Genomic DNA, 24,228 nt, shown 5'->3' with positions numbered 1-24,228 from the left:
TTTTGAGCTTTCACTGCTATGCGATTTCTATCCATAAACAAACTCCTATCAATAGGCTCTACAGTTTCCTTTCTTCAGTCTTGTCACAAGCCTATTTGCTATTGGCAATGCTTAAAGAACCTACCCTCGAGAGGAAGCTGCCTGTTAACACCCTATCATCCCTTCAGTCCTTACTCACTTCAGAACTACCCCGTTCCACAGGTTTGGTGAAAAATAATAAAAGCATCACTTTTTTTTTTTTTTTTTTTTTTTTTAAATCATCACATCAGAGCCCTCCTGTGCTGCCTGAATATCTTTATGGAATTTTGACTACAGTAACCTAAGAATGAATGTGCTTAGATATGTTAACATGCACTCTATTGTTGTCCCTTTTTTGAAGGACTTTCTGTTAATTCAACTGCTTCCGTGTAAACTCTGTTTTTGCAACGCTGCTGTCACAAAGTATAATGGGTGCTGTCCAACAATTCCTGGTTACTTTAAAGGTTTTTTGGTGGCATGCTGCAGAGCAGAATTTAACATTCATCCTCTTCACATCAGTCAAGAATCAACATTCATATCCATGTTGCACATCTTGTAGTGATCTGGGGTTTTGGTGCACCTCAGCAACAGACACAATTCCAGTATCTATTCAATCACACATGTAACAGGTGGAAGCACTATCAAATCTACCAATGTTTTTGATTAACCCCTCACCCTTTTCTTTGCTGACATATGCACAAATTTCCTCAACTTATTTTAAGAAGTCATGGTTGATGCTTTTGTTCTCATATGACAGTGATATATATTGGATAACCACAAGGGTGTAGATGAGCAATAAAATAACCAGGGTAAAGAAATAAAAGAAGTGAATGGATGTTCTCTAATTCAGAAAAGAAAGACAATCTGAGGTCATTCAACCAGGTTAGAAGTATCAAGTTAGAACAGATATCCAGCGAACCAGCAACTGGTGTATCTGTCTCTATAATTAGCACCTGGGTACACACCTTTATAGAACCCTTGAGGTGTAAGGGAAGCTGCTATGAGATTGTAAATCTGCTTAGGAAGGATAGGCTGTGTAAGAGAAGAGATAAATTGGTGATGCTCTATATTACACTACTGCTGCCTCGGTCCTGCAGAAATGTGAATGCACACAGCTCAGTATTAAGTAGCACAGAACACAAGGGGGAATAAAGACACAGCCATTTTCTAAACAGAAATCACACAGTTCCAGTAACGATGCTGAAAAGTCAGATTTATAGAATGGTTTGGGCTGGAAGGGACCCTTAAAGGTCATCTAGTCAAACCCCCTGCAATGAGGAGGGACATCTTCAACTAGATGAGGTTCTCAGAGCCCTGACCAGCCTGGCCTTGAACGCATCAGGGGATGAAGGATCTACTACCTCTCTGGGCAACCTGTTCCAGTGTTTCACTATCTTCACTGTAAAAAATTTCATCCTTCTATGTAGTCTAAATCTAGGTAGATTTTCTTTTTACAAGAAAAAAGAAACAGAAAACAAAAAACCTCCTACACCATGAAGCACAGTGCATGTATGCTATATAAGAATGTAAGAGCTCTACATGCTCTACAGGCATAAACAACTGAAAAAATCAAGAACTCCAGACAGCTTGAACCCAAAAGTCCTTAACAACTGGCTGGTGGTACCTGTGTCATAACACTTACGTCAGAAAGTCTTGGAACTCTGAAAGTATCTCACTCAGTATGGAAAGAAAGTAAGCACTTTCCTCATGTTTAAACAAGATAAAGGGGGAATTACATGATATGCTGGATCCTGACTACAATCTTGGGCAAAACAATGGAAAATTGTATTGTGTGATTAATGAACAATATGAATACAGTTTCAAAGGGCGTTTCATGGAATAAAAGATTGGTTTCAATCCCCCTTACTCTTTAGAGACTATAATATTGCTCACATAAGCATAGCTTACAGCTCCTGAACTCTCTTCATTCTTCCAACACCTTAAAGTTGGAACAAGCACACCAATTTAAAACCACACCTGAAGCTGGTGAATGACAAGGACATACTTCACCAGCTTTCCAAAACATGGCAGAAAATTACTTCTGAGATCTTTTTGGCTAAGTCTGTATGAAAACACATCCTTCCTTCCTGGATTTTTCTTTTTAACTGCATTCATAAGTTTATTTTATGGTACTGCGTTCTTTATAATTCACTGTACAGATATTAAGGAACATGCCAAATCTCCAGGGAACAAACCAGGCTGTTAGAGCAGCAAGCTCCTGGCTTCCACAGTGACATTCAGCTGTTTTGCATGTAATGGAAGAGAGTAATAAACCAATGTACTTCAACCAATGTACCTTCAAGGTCTGTTCAGGTTTCAGAAGCACACAACCTTTGCGTTTTCTGTTTCTGAGAGGACTCTTCGCCATCATACTGGCAACAATCTGATCACTGACACATTGGTATTCTTGTTTATAGTTTGTGTGACAGGCACAAGTTATTAATAGGTGTGACACTGATTCTAGTATCAGGGAAATGCAGCTCATACCAACCTTACAAACAGCTAACTCTCCTGCTAGTGAACAACCTATTTTCCACAGTAACCTGCTTCATTCTACCTTTCACTTACACAAGTATTTAAATTTTCAATTTAGCTTTCTAAATAGATGAGATGTAAGCAGCAGTATCAGACCTTGTGGTCTTGTGGTTTTCCTTTGTCAGAAGGGGCCATCTTTCTCAAATTACATTTTCATATGAAACTATGATGACAGGAATTTTTTTGCTCAACTTCATCTAGCAGTATGCCTACCACCAGCACCTTGGCAACAACTGCATGAAGCAGCATGGAAGATTCCATCCTCTACAAGTTCTCTTCAATACTGCCAGGAAAATATGGAATTATATGCCATAAGTCTCCTCTCAGAATCTGCCAAATTCCCTTCCAGAAGGAAAGATTCCAATTGCTCCGTGCCAAAAGTTAATTTTCATAGGCACAAGTTGTGAGAAGGTGGGATGCACAAAAGTACTGTTAAGAGATTAAACTATTTCTTACTATAAATTGTCCAGTAAATAAATAGAGTGGGATTTATGACTTCAGCCACCTAGTACTTAGGTGTTAAAGCTAATTAACAGAGAGAGAAAAGCATTACAGGAAGAATCTAGAACACTTGAGCTTAAATGGCTCAAGATGGCCAAAAGGAATCCTATGTTGAGTGCCACACAGGGAATTGATGTGTCATGGGTTCACTTTGTATCTCTTAACATGTGCTAAAAATCTCTGACATGACAGTGAACGACTGTCTGGATCAGCCCTTCAGTGGCTAAACTAGGCTGGAGAAAAGAACAAGATTAAAAACTGAGTCTTCTGGCAGCATTCCTTGCATTCTTCATGACTAAACCCCTGGATTAAATTCCCCAGTGCATTACCAAGACTGTGTTACCTGGAGTTTGTTCTCTTGGTGCCCATGTTGCCATCTGGAAAAGGAAGGCAGAACTTTTTATCCTGATCATTGTTTGGTGTATCCTGTAAATTCTCCAGGATCACACCTTACTCCTTTTCTCCATGACAACTCTCCCCTCTCCGTCCCCCACGTTCTTGCTGCAGAGACCTTTGGCATCAACTAGTAACTCTGAAGAATAATCCTGAACACAAAAGATGCAGATCAAGGACCAGACCCTGTCCAGCAGTCACATGACAAAAAGAATTGTTTCCAATGAAATGCATGTCTAGAAAATAATTTGAAGTTAAAAGAAAATAAGAAAAAAAATATTTCTACATGCCCCTCAGGGAAATGCAGTTTTACCAGCACTAGCACAGCCTCCAGGGAAGGAATTAGCAAACCTGGAAGCACAAGAGCTCCCGCAACACCCACTGAACTGACAAGCTTAATGACTAGGTTAAATTCAGTGAAAAGTGTTTCTAGTTAATCTGCACCGGCCCCTAGCCACCTAACGCCCAGGACATTCCTGAGGATGGAAATTACGTCAGAGACAAACTCAGATCATGAAACCCAGTCATAGCAATTAACAAAGAGACACAAAGAAGCAAATGAGCACATGTGCATACACTGAAAAATAGAATAGAAACTCCCTAGATAAGGTATCTATTGATTTCTGAAGGAATCCTAAAAGGTAGGCTACTACTAAACCAAAATAGGTGAATTGGGAAGAGGGATGGAAAGAAAGGATGAAAAAAAGAGACGTTTGACATTTAATAAAAAGGACTAGTTTTCTAATTTTTTCTGTATAAATATAAACACACATGTATTTATTTAAAGATACAAATGGAACAATGTAAGAGACAGAAAGACCATGCCGCACTAGTAGTCCTAAACGCCACAGATTTAACAGCAAGGCAGAATGAGAGCAAAGTACCCCAAAAGCAACAGATAACTAGAAGCCAATGACCAAAAGGCAAAAAGAGAAATGACGATGAGGGGGAGCTATTAGTTGGAGGTTTCGTACCATTATGATACACCCTTTTAGAAACAGAGAGCAGAAAACAGTGGGCCCAAAGCATTGAGCCTACTCCCCATCGAGTATTGAGACTATTCCCTGGAAATGATGTGCTGCAGCTCAGAGGGGAAAAATGATGGACCCAGGAGAGTTTGAAAAAGGGAAATGTCAGGGTACACGAGCTGCCATGGCCATGATGTGGACCCAAGCATACTGTGTGCAGGCGAGCATGTCTGTGGTGAGAGGCAGCAGTTGTGGGAGATCCAAGTTACAAAGGTAACCTCAGACTCCAAACAGCACTGCAGACAAAACTGTAGTGAATGACAGAGTTGTGGCAGGTACACGCCATTTCCAGGCTGGGAAACATCAAAAATCAGCAAAGGAAAGGTCTTAGCCAGAGAGAGGAGATGTCCAGCAGCAACCAAGAGGAAGGTCCTCCTCAATAGCAACAAGAGAAACAAAAAGCGGGACACTGTTTTAGAGATCGCAGCTGATGTCCTTTGTCAATGAGGCTGGACAGGCCACAGTGGCAGGGCAAGAAAGGCACAGTCTAGGGTGTAGCATGTATGAGGCTGGGGAAAGCTCTGTTAGAAAGAAAAAAAATATCAGGGACCTTCAAGGGAAAAAAAAAAAAAAAAGGAAATATAGGAGAAACTTGGATAGGTCATCAGGAAATCCATCTGTGCGGAGAGTGCTAGAATGCTAACCTGAATCACAGCACCAAGATAAACAGTTGTCTTAATAATGAGACAATTTAAGAAGTAAGGAACCTTGACGGTATGCTGCACATTAAACAGAGTGATGTTTTCATTGCTTACTGTTTCAGAGTAGCATGAGAGCCAAGCCTTCAAAGGAAGATGGATCTGGGAAGTCTCCTCCGATCCGCATGTTTCTCTTATGGAAAGGATTAGGACTCCGCTTGTTCACACTGTTTGAAATATTTGCCACCTGAGAGATGACTTTCCAGGATGAATACGTTACCTCGCAGCCAGCGCAATGTGTAAGAGGTACAGAATCTTTCTTCAAACTGCAACTGGGATTACCGTTGTGAGCAATGAGCTTTGTGTAACAGATTCTCAGTGGGAGAGCACTGGTATCCAGGACTTCCTGAATGGACTAAAAGTCAGGAATAACTTGGAATACCTCATGACTGTTTGGCAAAATGTTTCCTTACTTTCAAAGGCACTTCTGTCATTTGTGCCAAGATCTTAGCTTTATTTTTCAATCCAAAAAAATCACCTCTGGTTTGAAAAAAAAACCCCATGGCACAAAAAACTTGTTTGTGGCCTAAAACAACATAACCAAGATTTATGAATTGCACCAGCCACCTTTGGTCAGAAACTGGCGTCGCAAACAGCAGCGTTGTAACCTGCATTTCAGTTCTTTCACTTTTTCCACTCCAGTAAAGAAACACAGAAGAAAGTGGGCATAACAGCCAAATGATCCTGCTGCTCTCAACACAGAAAACAGTCAGTCATGTTGTCAAGAATGACTCTTGACTAGAGGGATACTTCCTTATCTTGGCTTTTCACTTTATTTTTGGCCTCCAAGAGAGTAAGGCATGGTTTAGAGAGTGAAGTGTGGCTACTATACCACATTTCCCAACTGGAAAGCAGCTAAAGGGGGGATATTTCATATGAAGACTATTTCCCTTCTGACAGGAAGTCCTTAAATACAATTAGCCTTTCCTTTCCTTTAAAGGACCACTTCAGGATCAGTGCCAAAATAGAAATGGTGAAATTTGGAATTTTTTTCCTCACAAGGAAGAGGGCCTCAGATTACTGCAAGGATGAGCTTTGGGGTTTGACAGCTTTATGAATTACTCAAGCGCACTGGCACAGCCACCACTATCATGGCTGTTGTCTGATATTCTTAACACCCTCACCTGTGCTTTGAAAATATCCCTCATCTCTCATATCCAGACAGCTTTATGGAAGGGAATGAGTAGCAGCAAACCCAAATCAACTGGTAACTGTACAGCACTGATCTGATGCATTTTAAAGACAAGAAGCTTCTCTCATTCATTCCTTTCAAAGACGTTTCAGCCTGTCTTAAGCTTCATTCTGATGGTAAGATTGCCACAAAAACCCCCAACCCAGTGTGAAATCAGAGTAAAGACATCAAAGCAAAAGAAACCAGAATGAGTGTCTGCAGACAAACAAGAATTCTTGGGAAAACTTCTGATTTCCTTTCAGACCATGGATAAATTGATTAAAGAGTAATGAACAAAATGGTGCCTGAGAGAAAATGATTTGGAACAGTCCCTCCCACCAGTCCTGAGCTATTTCATCTGCAGGCAGTACAGAAACACAACTGGATGAATTTCTGGATCTAGCTGGAAAGCACCAATGTGCATGAAAAACGAGTGCACAAAAACTCACTGCATGCAAACAAACAGAACATGTGAATGTTGAATTCTCTGTATATCTCAATTTAAGCTCTCATGTTTGTTCAGGAGAAAATACAACCATCTTCTCTTAGAGTCACTTCATGAAATGTTGCGGTTGACAGTATCAAGACCTGCTCCACCCACGCCTACCTTCTGGAATACTAAGTTCTTTTGGAATCATGAGACCATCAGCTCTTTTCAGTGATTACACACTTTGACCAGGCCTTTATCAGCGAATTAGGAAAGCGACTGCATATCCCAGTAGTATCCCTAAAGATCGGTGCTGGATGGCTGTTGGCCTGTGGCTTGAGTTTCTTCACTAACAACGAGTCACTCCAGATCTGTCTGCACAAGAGAGAAAAAGGAGGTCTCTATTCCTCAGCTCTCAAATGAGGAAGCTAAGATGATCAGCAGAGAGATCCTTAGTTCTTTGCTCCCAGGACACCAGCCAGATAGCATGAGCCAGCACAATGAGGAAAACAAACAACATGAGGTCAAAAGCTTGTGTGGTTTTCTTCTCTCTTGGCCCCCACTAAAAGCCTGAATTATGACAAGTCCTAAAGCAAACCTGGCTCAGCCCCTGGTGCAGTATATCACTGGGTAGTCCCTTACATAAGGCAGCTTGCAAGGTGACAAAATGCCTCAGTGGCACATAGCATTTAATGGTTAATGAAAGCACTGCCTGAACTGTTCTTTAATTCCACACAACTCCTACACTTTCAGTGCACACTCTTCTGACACCCAGAAACGAGCTACCATACCAAGCATGGGTCCCCTTGCCTCACATTGCCCACCAAATGCAGCACACCTGTCACACTTTCTACACGTTTAGATCATGCTTGAACTGCTCACCCAGCATCTTATTTTACTTCTTTAGCTGTAAACAGCCTGAAATTGTAGTTGTCATTAGCAGATCATCATCCATAGTAAAAAAGAAAAACAAATCAAACAAAAAATCCCAAACCGCTAAAATCTGAAACCCAACATATTTGAGTAGTATTATGCTTTTCTGTATATGATTGTCAAGAGCTCCCACTGCCCACCTGGTACTTCACTAGATATCCTCCCAGAGGAGGAGAGCACAGTGTGGAAAAAAATCATTGGTGTCATTTCAGTCTCCCACCAGTGCTCAAATGAGATTCTTCTAGAGCTCTCACAAAATCACACATCTCTAAACGTCCTTTATGTGCCAGTTTCCCCTGAAGAAGCCTCAACACCTCTGCATCAGGAAGTTGCAAATGACACTGTAAATACCAGAAGCGTCACAACATTTCCAAGGACCCCAATCACCACAACCAGGCCAATAAAAGCCACCGCTTCTTTGCAAGCAAGGGATGACCTCCACTTTACCTACAGTAATGAGAGGTGTAACAGAGTATACAACACATGCTCTGAGGGAATTCCACAGCCAATAGTAGATAGCATGTTCTTTTGGAAGCAGATGCTGAAGCATTTGCATTATCCTCCACCTAAGGCGTAGCTTTGACAAGAAGTAATTTAATCGTTTAATCTTCCGTTAAGAGAGCCACATAACCTATCATAGCACCTAACCACCTTTGAAGTATCCAAGCTAGAATCCATTACTGTATCCTATACCACAATATTTTGGGAGGGCTTTGTAGAGAGTAGTAGCTGTTGGGGCACTGACTTCCTGCCTTACTGTTCTCTACTCAGAGCATGACTAGGTTTTAAAGTTGCTTTGAGGCACTACAGAAAGCCAGTTTGGTTCCCGGGATGCTAGTACAGCAGGCTTCATGGATAGAGTGCTGCATGGGAGAAGGACTGCCACATTTGGGGCATGAGGAGGTCTGCACATGACTTTGAAGGCGGTTGTGGCCACTGTTGTGCTTTCACATGAACACGCCTCTGAGGAAGGGATGCAGTTACCGTGCCAAGTGAAAGTGAACAAACACCCCCACTATCCTCCCCCCAGCACAGCCCTGACAGCTCTTTAGACAAGAATTGAAGACCTTTCAAACATCTTCCTCACAGCCTCAGCTACAAATTGTTGCCAGCTTCCAAGGTAGTGACCACAACTTTGCCAGCAAGTGCTTCAGCAGCGCATGGAGTCTGCCAGTGCCAGCAAAGACTCCCAAATGGGCATCCTAACAGCTGAGCCTCTCAATGCCAGCTGGAAGAGGAATGCATGCAAACACTCAGAGGAGGTGAAGAAGGTGGAATGTGAAACAGCACAAATTGCAGTAGGGTATTGAACAGTTCAGCAGCCAAATTTCAAATGGCTTCCTTGCATCATGGTTAGTGTTCTCTGCTGCAGTAAGCAATGCTCACCTCCAAAGGACACTCACCTTGAGTACCAGGTACTTAATTCTTTGCATACACATTTCTTCCTCTTTATGAATCTGAGAATCTGGGCTTTCACAGACTCACAGAATCACTAGGTTGGAAAAGACCTTTGAGATCGAGTCCAACCATACCTGTCCCCTACTAAACCATATCCCTGAGCACCTCATCTACCCATCTTTTAAACACATCCAGGGTCAGTGACTCAATCCCCTCCCTGGGCAGCCTGTTCCAATACCCGATAACCCTTTTGGTGAGGAACTTTTTCCTAATATCCAATCTAAACCTGCCCTGGTGCATCTTGAGTCCATCCCCCATCATCCTCTCACCTGTCACTTGGGAGAAGAAACAAACACCCATCTCTCTACACCCTCCTTTCAGGTAGTTGTAAGCAGTGATAAGGCCTCCCCTCATCCTCCTTTTCTCCAGGCTAAACATCCCCAGCTCCCTCAGCTGCTCCTCATAGGATTTGTCCTTCAGCCCCTTCCCCAGCCTGGTTGCCCTTCTCTGGACGCACTTGAGGACCTTGATGTCTTTCTTATGGCGAGGAGCCCAGAACTGCACACAACACAGGAGGTCAAACTAAAAGCACAGTGAAACTAAAGGCCCAAATACACAGAATGATTGCTTTGCATTCTTTTAAAGGTTTTGCTAGGTGTAAGTAGCAGAAGCAGAGAAACAAGCTGTGTACTTCTTACAAGACCTAAAGACATCAGCACAGCCTTCATCGAGCTCAACCTTCCATGTGCTCCTACCTACTGTGTGAAAGAGATACCAAGCCACAGGAGAAAGAGCAAGACAGAGCAGTAGGGATGATGGGGTGCAGGGGGTTGGGAATGGCTGTGAACTGCAGGAAAATAGTCAGGAGGGTTTCATCAAAGCAGTTAGTAAAATTGATGATGTTCAGCACATAGCTCTATCGAAAAGATGAGGGAGATAGAGAAAGGGAAGCCGATTACTGTACTTTAATTAGCATTCTCAGAAGTGTTGCTTTTGAATAGCACCTCTGATTGGTTGCACCTAGAAGCCCAACACAAGTTATAGCTATGTTCTCACCTTTCTTTCCTCCTAAGATGAAACCATACCCTGAGAGTTGACTCAGTGTCACTAACGACAGAGCTGGAATAAAGAATATCAACCACGTCACCAGAGAAATGAGTGAATTTTACATCTATTCATCAGTGCTGTGCCTTCTCTGGGGCAAATAAAGATCGATTATGGAAAAGCTATACAAATGCACACCTTAAAGGAGAACACTTGTGTTTCTTCCACCAATGGAAAAGCCAATGGTGCAGGAAAGCTCTTATCAGTAACCCAACATTCAATGTGAAAGAATAAATACACTGTTTTTTCAAAGCAACACATTTAAATTTACACAGAAATTGAGTTTGAGATTCTCCTTAATTACATTTAATTAAAACAAGGTCAAAAAAAATAATAATTCTGTGCACTGGATCTGTTTCAAGGAACTAGAACATGCTGCTTTATGTCTCACCACATCTCAGTAAGGGAGATAAAATGGTAAAATAGGACAAGGATTAAAGGCAAATCTTCCCAAATCTTAGGGAAAGCTTGTGACATAACTGGAAACCAGCCTTAGGAAACCTGACTCCTCTTAACATGTTGTAAAAGAATTAGATAATAAAACCTTCCAGTTCACTTTGGCTAGCTTAAAGTCAGTGTAAAAGGAAAAATGGTTTTATTCTGTACATTTACCCCTAGTAGTAGGACGACTGAAAGAGTGACAAATGTCTTCAGTGCTGCCAATGCTTATAATTCTATTCTGAATTCAGTTCTCTACAGTGTTTTTCTTAAACATGTAGCTTCTGGAGCCATGTAATGACATGAAAATTACAGCAACAAAAATTGCTTAATAGTTACCCAGGATAGCAAACACAAACTGGAAAGACTCAGAAACCAGATGGCTCATAAATATGTTTGGTTTAATTTGATGATTTTTAACCCTATCTTGTGATGTGAAACCTGAGCTTGGAGACTTTAGGTACCAGAAAAAAAATGGTGCTTGTTCTACATTTACCAGTTGCCAAGCAAGGTACTTTCACCTGTCACTTCCCACCAGCTTTGCTTCTTACTCCTTCATGTATTTGGGTCACCAAGAATAAAAGGACATGCTTAAGAGTATTCTTAAATATAGCTGATCTTTTTTTTTGTAATTCAATTTTGTCTGAAAGTCTAAGCAGAGACTTGAAGGCCACACACCAACATGGTTCTCTCTTATTCCTCAGTACCGTAGCATCAGTGATTAAAAACTGTGAAAAGTTCTAATAACTGGATGCCAAAAGCTCCTAAGCTTGAAAAATGAGGAACTGTGATAAACAGAACCAGATATCTAACAATGGTGTTCTTCTATTCATTAGAACAGGACTGTAGGTACTTTCACAGTGGTACAAACTCATACAGGGGTTGTCAGCTCACTGACATCTAGCATGGCTGACATCAAGCTCTCGCTTCTTTGAAAGAGAATGGAAAGCAGACATCACTAAGCTAGATAAGGGTGTATTCACACAGCTTTTAGGTATCTAACCCTACAGGTTAGTTTCCCTTATTTCAATAACTGCAGGGAGAGTTTCAGAAAAAATCCAAAATGTTTAAGAGTTTCCCAAAACAATTCCTCCTCAAGTTCTTCCTCTGGCCTCTTGGGGATTGGCAGGAGAGGCTGAGAGTCTGAGGTGGGCATGAATGCTGGAAAGCCAAGCTAAACATCACCTCAACATTGACCTTCCTACTCACTCAGTTGTGAGACCCTGCAGAAATCCAGCAGAAGAATCAGCACCAAAATTCTTCGTTTGCTTGATGTAAGGCGCCGTCTCCCCCATCACTCTTGGTGGAAAAATGTCAGTAACTATTAATTGGGCTGTTCATTCTTCTCAGTCCTCCTACTTGCAGCCGCAAAGCAGTTTCAGTAGTGAAGTAACTTTTCTACCTTACTCCACATGTACCCTGGTACTGCAGTGAATGTAAATTCTACTGAAGCTTAATTAAAAAATAACCATTAGCTAGATTTCCCAAAGCCAATAGCCGGTACAGTCACATGCCACACAGGTCCCTGCAAAATGGTAAGTTCTATATTAAATATATAATTAAAATATCTCTAACAGTCATGAGCAACGCCTGAGTACAGTTTTGGATAAATGTATCCACCAAGGTAAGTGTGGAAGATTGCTTGTTCAAAGCAAAGCTTTTTTTCTCTATCTTTTCAGGTCCTAAAATAAGTGGGAAAAGTTATTCTCCATCAGGAAAAAAAATCCCCAGAGCTTTCCTTTTGTTGATTTTCATGCATACATATACAGGAAGGCACATAAGAGGAAAAAAACATTTGGGAATTCCAATAGGGGAAAAAAAGTTATGCCCTGTCAAAAACATGATGTCAGGACATCAAAAATGAAGATAGCTTTTTTGGGGGGAACTGTTGCAGTTTTGTGAGACTGTGCTACTGAGACGGGTTTTTAAAGCAGCAGTTAGAGTTTTCTGCCAGCCTAAAAAACGAGCAATTCAAGGCCAAAGTCATGGCCCGAGAGATAGTCAAGCGCCTCTGGGAATCACATATAGGAGAAAACAACCCAGAAGCAGCTGCATTTTGCCACCGGAGAAGGGACCAAGAAGATGTAACAAGCTGTGCAGACACCAAGGCCGGAACAGGGCGAGGGAGGAGGCACCCCAGGTGCCAGAGAGAAAGATGCCCCTGCAGCCTGTGAAGAAACCCATGGAAAAGGCCGAGACCCCACCTGCAGCCTCCCCCGTGGAGGGGCTCCACGCTGGATGGAGCAGGTAGAGACATAGGGGAGATGCTGTGACCCTACGTTGGAACAAACCCCTGCCAGCACTTGCAGCCACGGAGAGAAACAGACACAGAGATGAGTGAGAGAGAGATTTGCACCAGAACAGGTTTGTTGGGGGAGGCTGGTGACCCCACAGAGGACTGGGACTGAGAGACACTGTGATTTATGACTGCCCGCCATAGCAGTGACCCACGCCAGGGCACCTTGTAAATAGATAAAGCCCTGGGGAAAGGATTCACGTTGAAGGTGTTTTTTGGAGGACTATCTCCTGTGGGTTAGACCCTACAGTGCAGTAGGGGGAGGGTGTGGAATGAATGCCCCCCCCACCCCCCGGCCGAGAGGGAAACCAACTTGCAAAGGACTGACCGAAGCCCCCATCTCCCAGTCCCTGCCCCCCTGTGCTATGACCGGGGGAAGAAGGGAGTGAAATCATGACTAGAGTGAAGTCTGCTAAGAAGGGAGTGGGGAGGGAGGTTAGAGGTGTCTTAAGATCTGGAAAAGGAAAACAGCTCATGAAGAAGTAACCAAGAACCCCGTTTTCTCCCAGTCCCTGTCCCCCTGTACTGCAAGTGGGGGAAGAAGGGAGCAATATCCTGACTAAAGTCTGCTAAGAAGGGAGTGGTGGGGAGAAAGTGTTTTAAGATCTGGTTATGTTTGTTTTAAGATCTGGTCGTGCTCTCAACTCCAGTTTCTTCACTGTTCTTTGTAGTTGTAGTGTAGTGTAATAGAGTAGTTTCTCTCTTCTTCACTTTGTGTTGAGTCTGTTTTGCCCACGTTGATGACAGAGTGATCTCTCCCTGCCCTTATTTTGACTCCTGAGCCTCTTGATATATATTTTCTCCCCTGTCCAACTAAGATGGGGACTAATAGACTGACTTTGGTGGGCATCTGGCCTCTAGCCAGGGCTAAACCACGATAGGAACTAAATGCTTCTGTCTAATCAGACCAATCTAGCACAGTTCTAGATGAAGTGAAAAGAGCTAGATCTGCCTAAGTCTTTGTTTTTCCGTCCACCTGAATAGCCAGAATACAAGCCTTTTGAAATAACTAAATAAAAGCCTGCTTGGTTGATTCAACACCTTCTCCTTAGTGGATAAGGTTATTTTTTGCAAATTTTGCAAAGGTTATTTTTGCAAAATTCAAATTTCTTCTCTAAGATTCCAGCAGACTGACAAACGTGATCCATCAAACTCTGGGAGAGTTTAAACTCTTCTAAGAGCCTGATAGACCCTGAAAGGCCAGGATGCTTGTGGGATTTCAGGAAAGTTGAATAAACCAAATAAATAACAGTGATGGCAAGTATTCTGTGATGAACACTATCAGGGATGATAAGAGTCCAAAAGTCCAGTTTCTCATTAATATCTAGGCTGAACTGTTAGCCTGCATGGGGTTAAAGAAAGCTTCTTTCAGAGGTTTTAGATAATATCCGGGCTCCTGTAGTGACTGTAAACAGAAAATTCTCCCATTGTGAATTACATACTTTAAAAGTGTTACTCATGTAAAGATATCTGGACTAGAGCACAGTCCACCTCAAAATCCCATAGAGCAAATTCTAAAAATGCCTTGAGACCAAGGAAATTTCAAGCAGTCATGCTTTTCTGTGATTCTCTTTGCTGAAGTCAAAACAGCAAATATGTAGTAATTGCTCAGAGCTCAGTAGGAAAGAAGAAATATATATAGTAGGTACTTGGAAAATTAAAACTGCAGTTAAAGATAACAGCAGAAAATAAACTTAAAAAAAATAATCAAGCCACCTAAGACATTAGAAGTGCGTAAGTGTCTAAATTATTAGTGAAGACACCGGGACCTTCAAAACTGCCAAATGTGCTACACACTGAAGCAAACCAGATTTTCGGTTTGTTTCTAGCTTGAACTCGGCTTTGCCTGAGGTTGCTCAGGTTCAGGTTGATGGCTGCTAACCCCTTTGTTTTGGTAATCACAAACCACACTGGCTGAGCACTCATTGTCTCCACCAGCAATACGTTCCTCCCGTCCTCCTCAGCCCAGCCCTGGCCACATCCCACCCTGTCCATGTATCCCAGGTTTCCTCTTCCTGTTCCCCTAAGGCCAGGAAAGCAGATCAGAAGTTGTGAGGCACTGCTACAAGAAGGGGAGAACACAGAGTTCATCCTCAGCATGCAAGAAAAGGTCTTGGTGACAGCCACAGAGCTACTCAAACCAGCTCTGCATCGCTGCGTAGAAGCAAGCGCTCGTGAGGGTCCCCGGGGGAAGCAGAAGCCGGCTGTGAAACTTCTCAGAAGCCCACCATGATATGAGGTTGCTCCCATGCTGGAGGCATCTTTGCTGCAGGAAGCAACATTTAGGCAAACCATGACTCTGAAACAGTAACCTGTGTGGTTCAGTTGTCATTGATTTTCCAACACAACTGCAATTATTCTGTTGGTTCTGATTCAAGGTGGGAAAAAAGTTCAGGTTTGAGTTTTCTTTGGCTCCTAGATAGCATGAAAACTCTTAACCATGACAGTGCAGGAACACAGCTTCTCACCTCCTGCAATTAATTCTGCGCACCAAAGCACCATCACAGCACTCCATGTCACTTCCTAGTGTGGCTCTCACTCAGTTACTTTATACTTCCATGTTTTTAACATATAAATATGTAAATGCATAAACATAGGCACAGGGTAGAGGTTTGGATGCTTTAACCCCAGGAAGTTTGGCTGTTTATACCCTCAAACACATGCTGTGCTATAGGCTGGGAAAAAAAACACCCTAAGTGAACAACTGAAATGCATGAATAAATGCATCATTCTTGGCAGATATGCCAAAGCTTATGGGATTTTAGATACCAATTAGCTAAAAATCTGTGATGTCTTAGTAACAGACATGGCTCTCCCATCATATAGGGCAAAAGTTAAGTGAAGTTGCAAGGATAGATCTGTACTTTCTGGAAAGACTTCAGCTTTTAATTCTTTATTTTAATCTCATTCCTGACTACCTTTAACTCCCATGAGCCTGCTGTGTCAATCGGTGTCAGGTCTGTTTTCTTAAACTCTGTCAGTGTCATTGCGAGGGAGTTCCTTTCCTTTACACAGCGCAGAATAGTTCAGTTGGAAGAGACCTTCGACTATCATATAATACAACTACCTAAAGTAAATATAAAACCAATAAGAAATCTTAACAAGTTTTTCACTGACAACTAGTAGAAAAGGTTGAATAGAATCATGTAAAGTTTTGTGGTTTTCCAGCCAGATTTATGTTATGGAGCACACAGAGAAAACCAACCTGTGGATGACCACCTCACTGAAACTCTTGAAACTTACTTTCTCAATACACACAGCAGAGTTGCTTTTTCTAGGCAAAGATGACAAACGGCACTGCTGTTTCCTTTTATGTCATTCCTCTCTCTTTTCACAGCTCCTGATGGGTCCAGTTGTGCTGGAATCACACACACTGGAAGAAGCTGCAGTGTGGAGGTACACCACGTTGAGGAAAGCTCTTAGAAACAACACACCTGAGAGTGGCATAATGCTTCAGTGACACCTTGCCACCTGCTCAGGGACTCTATTCCTTTAGGCACTGCAGGGACCAGGGGAGCTCCTGCCACCATGTTTGCTCAGTTGTAAAGGTCCTACACCCTGAGGTCTGCTCTTGCACATTGGATACAAAAAGGCAGGAACCTGGCGTTCCCCAGGCATACCCCTCCAACTCCTGATGGTGCTGAACCAGTCCCAATCTGACCCAAAGGCTCTACACATTCCACCTGTGCACACCTAACCCACCTCCTGCGATCCGTCGCCACTCCCATGAGAGATTTCAGTTCTTCCTATTTCCTCAGAGCACATCTGTCAGACCAGCTGCAAGTCACCTTGTGTCAAACGCTTTTTGAAGCGGGCCTGCTACCCTACCTGCTGGGGGTTTCATCTATGTGCACACCTTGTCCTGCTCATAGCAGGCCACATCAAAGCACTGGGCTTGTTACACACCAGGAGAGGAGAGGAGACAAGCAGGGGAGCAATTATAATGGAACAGGAGGAAGAGGAATTGTAAGAGGAAGGACTGATGCTGAGAGACAGGAAAAGACTATAAGCCTGATCCAATTAATTAACATAATTAATGTCATTATTTTCCTCCTCTGATTTAAGCATTCAATACAGAATTCATGCTTACTCGTAAGAGTCTCAGATAAAAGTCTCCAGATACAGAAAGCAAGATGTTGCCCTGCTGCAGCTGTACTCCCGTAGAGGTCCATCAATTTGCGTTAACTGAGAACCCCACGGATTCCTTCCTCTCCATTTATTTCTGGAAAGAGCTCACCTGCCTCTCCTCTCAGCAGCTGCTTTCTGCTTCTGCTTTTACTAGAGATTTACAAAAACTAAGGGTTGTCTTAGTTTCCTTCATTTCTGAGGAATTCAACCCAACACCGAGATGCAAACAACAGTACCAGCCACCGTGTACATGCACAGTGACTACTATCAGCCTGAGGACAGCCACCTGCCTGCACAAATCCAGGTACAAATTGGTACATGGCATTACAAGATAACTGAGCAGCTTTAATACAGGATTTTCCAAGTTACTGGCAAGCTCAAGGAAATAATTATAAAATAATGAAAAAAAATGGTCACAGGTTAACATCATAATTTTTCAGTTTTATAAAATTGCAAAGACCAACACATTCAAGGGAGTGTTTAACATTTCATGTCAAAACCGAACATTTCATAGTAAAAAATGCTTTAAGATTTTTAAATAAAAGACTTCTGTAAGCAAAATTTTGAATTAAAAACCCCGCACATGAAAACAGCTACAATCATTTGAATGTCTCAATATGAACTGGTTCACACACAGAGCTTAAAACAAAACCAGCTCAAAACTTAGACCACTTTACATTCTGCGAGAGCTCCACTATAAGTAATGGAAAGGCCTCTAAAGAAAGGCTTGAGAAAACGCCTCAACCCATATTATCTCAAGAACTGTGGTTACATGCAATAGCTATGCTCTGAGCAATGACATAAACACAACTGCACTTATGGAAAGGTGTTTGAGGTTGGCCTGGGACATATCTTGTGCTGCAATTTTGCAGATATTTTGCCCTCCACACCTGAAGGCAAGAACATGACATCCAACCAGTACAACCCAGTTTTTCTTAGAGGAGAAAAGGTCTGACCTACCCTTTACCCCAAACTCAAGTAATCAAAGGAAAATCATCCAATATGAAGATTCAAAGCAATGCTAGTGTTTAAAAAAAAAATCTCCCACACATTCATCTGGCTTTTTTCCACTGTCTTCCTTGCCATCTCCTGAGACCTGAGGCTAGTGTGCAACCTCAGCCTCTGAATGACTGTGAAGTTGCTTTCACACTGAACAACTCACATTTATGCACTGAGTCTTTTCCTGGGTTTGTTCTTGTCTTAGGGGCTCTTTTTCTGAGGTGGTTTTGGTTTTTCATCCCTGCTGTTGTTCACTATAGCTTTCTGAATTTTCTCAGAGAGTCCTAATTTTTGCACAAGAAGGAGTTACATGTTTTGGTGTCACAAAAATTTTCAGTGGATGGGAATTCTGAAGTTACCCTTTTAGGATATAGCTCATTAGAAAGGCATATGCCAGCCAATAAAAGAGACAAAAATTGACCTGTAAATTCCCTCATCGTCAAGACCTTGGGCTTTCCAAATAAAGAGGAAAATATAAATCTACACAAAGAATATGCTCCAGGAAAACTTCTTCAGTGGAAACACAAATGGCTTTTAAAATAATTGTCTGCCAAGTCTGAGAGTTGATCGTAATAATCCAGTGAGACAAGAAACCCTCATGTCAAGATTGTGACAGCAGCTACACAGTTAAATGCTGATACATTCAAGTCTCTCCCTAGCTGACTGCGATTACTTCTGGCAGAAGATTGGAAAGAGATTGTAAAATGTATGTTTGTTTTTATTTAGTTCTTCACTTGCTCTGAAGCACACCTTTTTTTATCTCTGTCCTGGAACAGTTATGCTTCACATCACAGACTTGGTGATATGGGACATATAATGACTACTCCTTACGCTAATCTGACTACTGAAAGCCACTCCACCAAGAACACTGGGATAATACTCAGCAGCTCTTGATGAGACCACATGCCGTGAGAACTGAGGCTGTGGGACACATAGCTCTGCTTACATGGTGTATATATTTAATCACTGGGACCCCTCAACAGTAAAGCAATCACTTTCCAATAGGAATAACAGACCAGAAAAACACTAAAATCAAAAACTCTGTGCTATCCCTTGGCATTCAATTATAAATAAAAGATGAAACCTGCTTAAAAACTGATGTCCCAGCATGTCATCATAGAAAAGAAAAAATATGTATGTTCAGCATTTAGCCAGAGAATTTCACTGCACTAGCAAGAACAAGCCATAGCACCCAACAACCTGTTTGCCTAACCTTCCCTGTCTGGAAGTAACATGATTTGTGACACTGAGAAATACAGAAGTGTCTAAGGGCCAAGGCGATGTCCCTGTCTCTGCGCTGGGGGTACTATAGTAACTTCTTCTCTGTGAGAAGTTCAGCATGTCCTGATAGAGGTTTCTCTCACCTAATTTTCATAACGAGTTTGCCTGCCACTGTGTACTTATAGTAAATGCATTACTATTACTGCAGCTTCTCTCCTAACATCTCCCTCCTCCTCCTCTACTGTTATTTCATCCCTCTTGCTGAATTTCAGAACCAAAGTTGACAATGGCAGAGACACGAAGATCCCTTTAAAATCTCAGCCTGAGCACGACTCTCATAACTCCATCTTTCATAGTCCAGATACCTTCTTTTCCCTTTATTTGTCTCTTTCATCTCTCAGACAAAGCATCTTCTCCAAACTACACCTTTTCTCTTAAGCAACCTTCACTACTCCTGGAGCATTACTTTCTCCCACTTCTCCAAAACAGTCCCAGAGAAAGCAATGCAGTAAATCAAAGAAGCAAAATGGTCCTGGGGTGCAGCTGCTAATTTCAGGCTGAACCCTTGTAGGATGACAGCGCCGCTGCCAGCCCAAGAGCTTCCGCCAGCAGCAGTCTCTCTAAAACTACAGATCACCTATTCGTTTCAGGGAACAGAATTTACTAAGAATCAATAACCATCGAAATTCGTATTCCCACATGTCACTCACTTTATATATGTTACATGCCAATACATTCTCCCCGCTCCTCTCCTTCTCCCCCCTCCCTCCCCCCGAAAAGAATTCTTCATCGTTTTTCAAGTGAAAAGGGAACGGGCAACGAAACAAGTCTGTGTCCCTGGGCATAAGAGGAAGTTTGCACCATAAGGGGATGGGCGGGGGGGGGGAAGAAAAATAAGTGACTTACCCGCAGCGGTGACCCATAGCAGGAGCGGTGGGACCCGGTTCATGGCTCTGCGGGGCGCGGGCAGGTCCCAGCCGGGTGCGCGGCTCCGGAGGGGACGTGCCCGGCTCTTCCTGCGGGCTCCGCAGGAGCTCTGGGGCTGGGCGCGGGCTCCTGCTGCCTTGGAGGAGAACTCCCACCTCCTGCTCAGGAAGGCTCGCACGGGTCCTAGAGCCACCCCCCTTCTTTCTTTTTTTCCCTCCTCCTCCTCCTCCCTTTTTGCATACCGCTCCTGCACGATCAGCAAATCCATAAGGCAGTTGTTTCAGACATGAACGCATCCCTCTATAAATTTTTTAGGCATTAGTATTCACTAGGAAAAGCTGAATTCAGCATCTTACTCTGTTGTTCCCCCTTCTCAGTCTTCTCTCGCAGCTGCCTCAATGACACACGAGACACACAGACTGTCTGGACCAAACTCAGCTCATGCTTAAGATGAGAGAGAAGATTCTCTTGGCCTGGAAGTCCTCTCATTGACTGTCCTGGAAGGGAAATCAGAACTATTTACACAGCCCAGATACCCACTTTTCTTTCCTTAATTCCATTTATAAGCACTTAACTCCTGGGCAAGGCAGCTTCAGTTGGTGAGACATACAACAAGGACCTGTGATACAGAAAGCATAGGTTCTCTGCCTGCAAGCTTGTGCATTCGCTTTTAATCACTTTACTTGTTAAACTCCTTTTCCTTCTGGTCCGTCAGCATTTCAGTTACATTAGTTTACTCTGCCTTCAGTTTGTTTTCATGTGGGTTTTTCCCTCACAGGAAATTTATTTTAAAACAGCTATTCTTTTTGTAGTCAGAATACATTATTTCTGATTAATTCTCACCCTGACTCTGGATTAAGGGGGTGCTTTAGTCCAAATTAGCATAATTTATTGTGGCTGTGGGCTACAATAATTCAGATTGGAAACTGCTGTGAATTTAACAGGGAGTACCCAAGTCTTGAGTAAAACACCATTCGTGCTGTAGGTGCTGGAGAAATTTGGAACTGCCATGAATTACAGCCCTGATAGGACTGGTGGGACTTTCAAGGCAGAGGCCTGCATTCCATTTTAATTGTGGTTAACAGATCAGACTAAAAACAGCTATTATACTTAACCTTCTGTGAATCTTCCATTGAAGATTATAAAAAGCATGCACTGCTCAAGGGTAGAGTTTGCTTTTGTATCATAACCATCTACTTGGATCTACTTGTTCTTTGTTCAGCAACATATTGCCATTTTCAGTAGATTAAGAGAGGCGTATTTCTGAACTTGACACGGATGATTTGGAAGCAAACATCATTCCAAGGCTTTTCTCTATGGCCACATCAATTACAAAAGTATGGTAGCGAGACAGACATACATTTGTGGTTGCTGATTAACTAAGCTTATATAAACTGTCCCCCAAGCAAAGTAATAGACCAAGAACAGTGTGTGTTCCAACCCAAGGCAAAAAATAATTAAAGAAAAAAAAAAAGGCTGCCAGCTTTCCCTTTCTTCATAAATAACTTCCCTGGCTGAGGCTCTAGGACTGCAAAGCAGGTAATTTTTTTACCCCATTTGCTAAAGAAGTAAAGGCACTTCAGTAATTTCTAAGCCCTCCTATGAACAGAAATGCAAAAATCATTGGTCTGCAGCAGCAGACACAGACAAAGTAACACTGTTTCTGACAGTTCATCTTTTCCATGGCTTTCAGTAAGTTTGGCCAAGACAGATGAATTCTGAGGCTTGTTACAGAAATGTGAAGCACTCTGTAGAAATGGAATAGATGCATGTGATGCTTTTACGCAGAGGGTAAAAGCAGAGTAGAAGGTGATTAATCTCTTGCCGACTGGCTCGTTAGCCAGTTTTGAGGGTTGGAGTCCTGACTCAGAAAAGTAAACCTTGGTCTACTGAAAGGTCCACAGTTAATCCACATCTGTCAAGCAAAGGAAGTCACCTAGTCCAGACAAAGCTGATATTCTAGGGAATCAAATATTTTAAAGATGAAGGATGGCAAAAGCAAAACACTTCACAAGACAAAACACAAGGAGATAATGCTGGGTACGAAAACTACGATAGTCAGAACACTGCTCAGCCTTTGGGTATAGGTGCATGGGCTACAGGCAAATGCTGCTCATCAGCAGGTTGCAAGTGGTACAACAGCATTCATAGCATGAAACAAAACTCAGCAACAAGAGAAGGAGAGCAACACACTAAAGCAGAGGAAATCTCTGTAGGAGCAATTAGGAGCAATGGCCAATGCTGCATCAGCAGAGAGCTGAGCTGTCAGTCTGGAAGCAACTGTGACAATTACATGCTTTTAAATTGGGCACTGATGCACAGGCTAGAGCACTGCCAGAATCTGGATACCAGCAATTCAAAAACCTGCTGGTCTTAAATAACAATATGATGTCTAGCTCAGCAACAACCTACTGGAGCCCAGGAGAGGGAAGCAGATACACTTATCCTATTCTTACATCCTTCTGAAGGCATCCATTGATGTCCACTGCTGTAAACCCAACACAGAGGGCAGCACAGAACTTTGATCTAACCCTGTAACATCTTAAAAACATTCAGATCAGCGTTACAAGGCCAGTTCCCACCAGGCTACCAAGGAAATTCCTCAGACTGAAGGGAAATGAGATGGAAGCACTTCCCTGCTGAGCAAGCAGAGCTCCAGCAATGGGGTCTAGGCACTACCAGGAAAAAAAAAAAAGTTTTCACTTACATGTACACTCAGGAAACAGAAATTTTAAACAGTGGGAAATATTCCCCATATACAAGAAGAAAGGGTTGAAGAGGTGACTGATACCTAATGCATTTCTACATTGGGTGCAAAGCAAATGTTTGCCTAGCTTCAACACCACCTCTGGGAGATCCTGTTCCCTTTTGGGTTGTGTACTTCACAGAGTGATACAGCACAGCTTTGGTAGCATATACAGTACAGAAGGCTGTATCATGACATTTTGATCTAAGAAAAACACGATGAAAAAATGCAGCAGAGACTTCATAAACCTTGTGTGGAAAACAAGCTGTAGGGCAAAAGCTACCCAAATACCATGCAAATTCCTTATGATGGAAATAATATCCAGCAGAGCAAGGTGAATGTGGAAAGATGATATAGACTGGTCACACTAAGATCAAGGAGTGCAGATTCATCTGAAACACAAAATATGTAAAGAAATGTGTGCTCAGACAACCTGCCTCAACATCTTTAACACTGCCCTATAAAACTGTCTAATGTACATACAACTTAACTGTTACAAAAACATCTGGAAATCTGGAGACATTACCCAAAGATGGCCCAGTCTGAGATAAGGTATCTAAGTGTAAAGTTAACTTGTCTTCACACTCTTCTACTGAGAATATTGATATTTTTTTCAAAGTTGTATAGTCAGACTTGGAAAGCAGTCACTCATCCATAAAAGAAATTGGGTGTTAGTGTACATAAATAAAGAAGCTTTGGCTTTACTCCATAGCTATTAAAGCTTCACGTCTTCATGCACAGAAGAACTGTGTGAGCTAAAACTGATCATAAAACTCTTTACAGCCTAAGGGACCTGGTAATTCTCAGCCTAACCTTTCCCACAAGCAAAAAGACTACAGAAGTATTTTGGTTTCAAATATATGATTGCAATGTTGCATAAAAACTAAGCAAGACCTGATGGTGGTTAGACACATGGTCTCTGGAGTACTTGACAAAAGAACTATGAAGCAAAAATACCCAGAACCAGATTTTATATGTTATGCATGCAAGCTCTTTAAAAACAGTAACTATCTGGTGTCAGACCAAATGTGAACTTTGATTGCTGCAGCCATTGCTGAGGGCAAACCCCTGCAGAAAGCAACTGCGGACAGTGCCACAGATAACACCATATGCTCAAAATGGTGCATTACTCCCTAAATTAAAATATGTAATAAAGGGTTAATTTAACATTTAATTTAATTGTTAAATGTGACTTTGTTTCAATGCATAAGGAATCCTCATACATCAGGAAAAATGTTTAAAAGGATACACAAAGAATTATTTAGGG

At 42.2% G+C, this 24,228-nt stretch overlaps 1 protein-coding gene across 1 annotated transcript in view; it reads right to left on the bottom strand.

The window, feature by feature from the left end:
* The window catches only part of LTK (leukocyte receptor tyrosine kinase), a gene marked incomplete at both ends in the record, with an annotated part of 96,227 nt that extends 75,744 nt beyond the window's left edge, over positions 1-20,483 (bottom strand). The window contains 1 exon segment of the mRNA XM_084263141.1: positions 20,195-20,483. Within this exon segment, the coding sequence (XP_084119267.1) occupies positions 20,195-20,483 (289 nt within the window).
* Between the last annotated feature and the right edge of the window lie 3,745 nt (positions 20,484-24,228).

This window comes from Gallinula chloropus, assembly GCF_964237585.1.
Source record: "Gallinula chloropus genome assembly, chromosome: 4".
Classification (NCBI taxonomy): Eukaryota; Metazoa; Chordata; class Aves; order Gruiformes; family Rallidae; genus Gallinula; species Gallinula chloropus.
The sequence above is the reverse complement of the archived record's forward strand: the minus strand, read 5'-3'. Positions and strand labels throughout refer to the sequence as shown.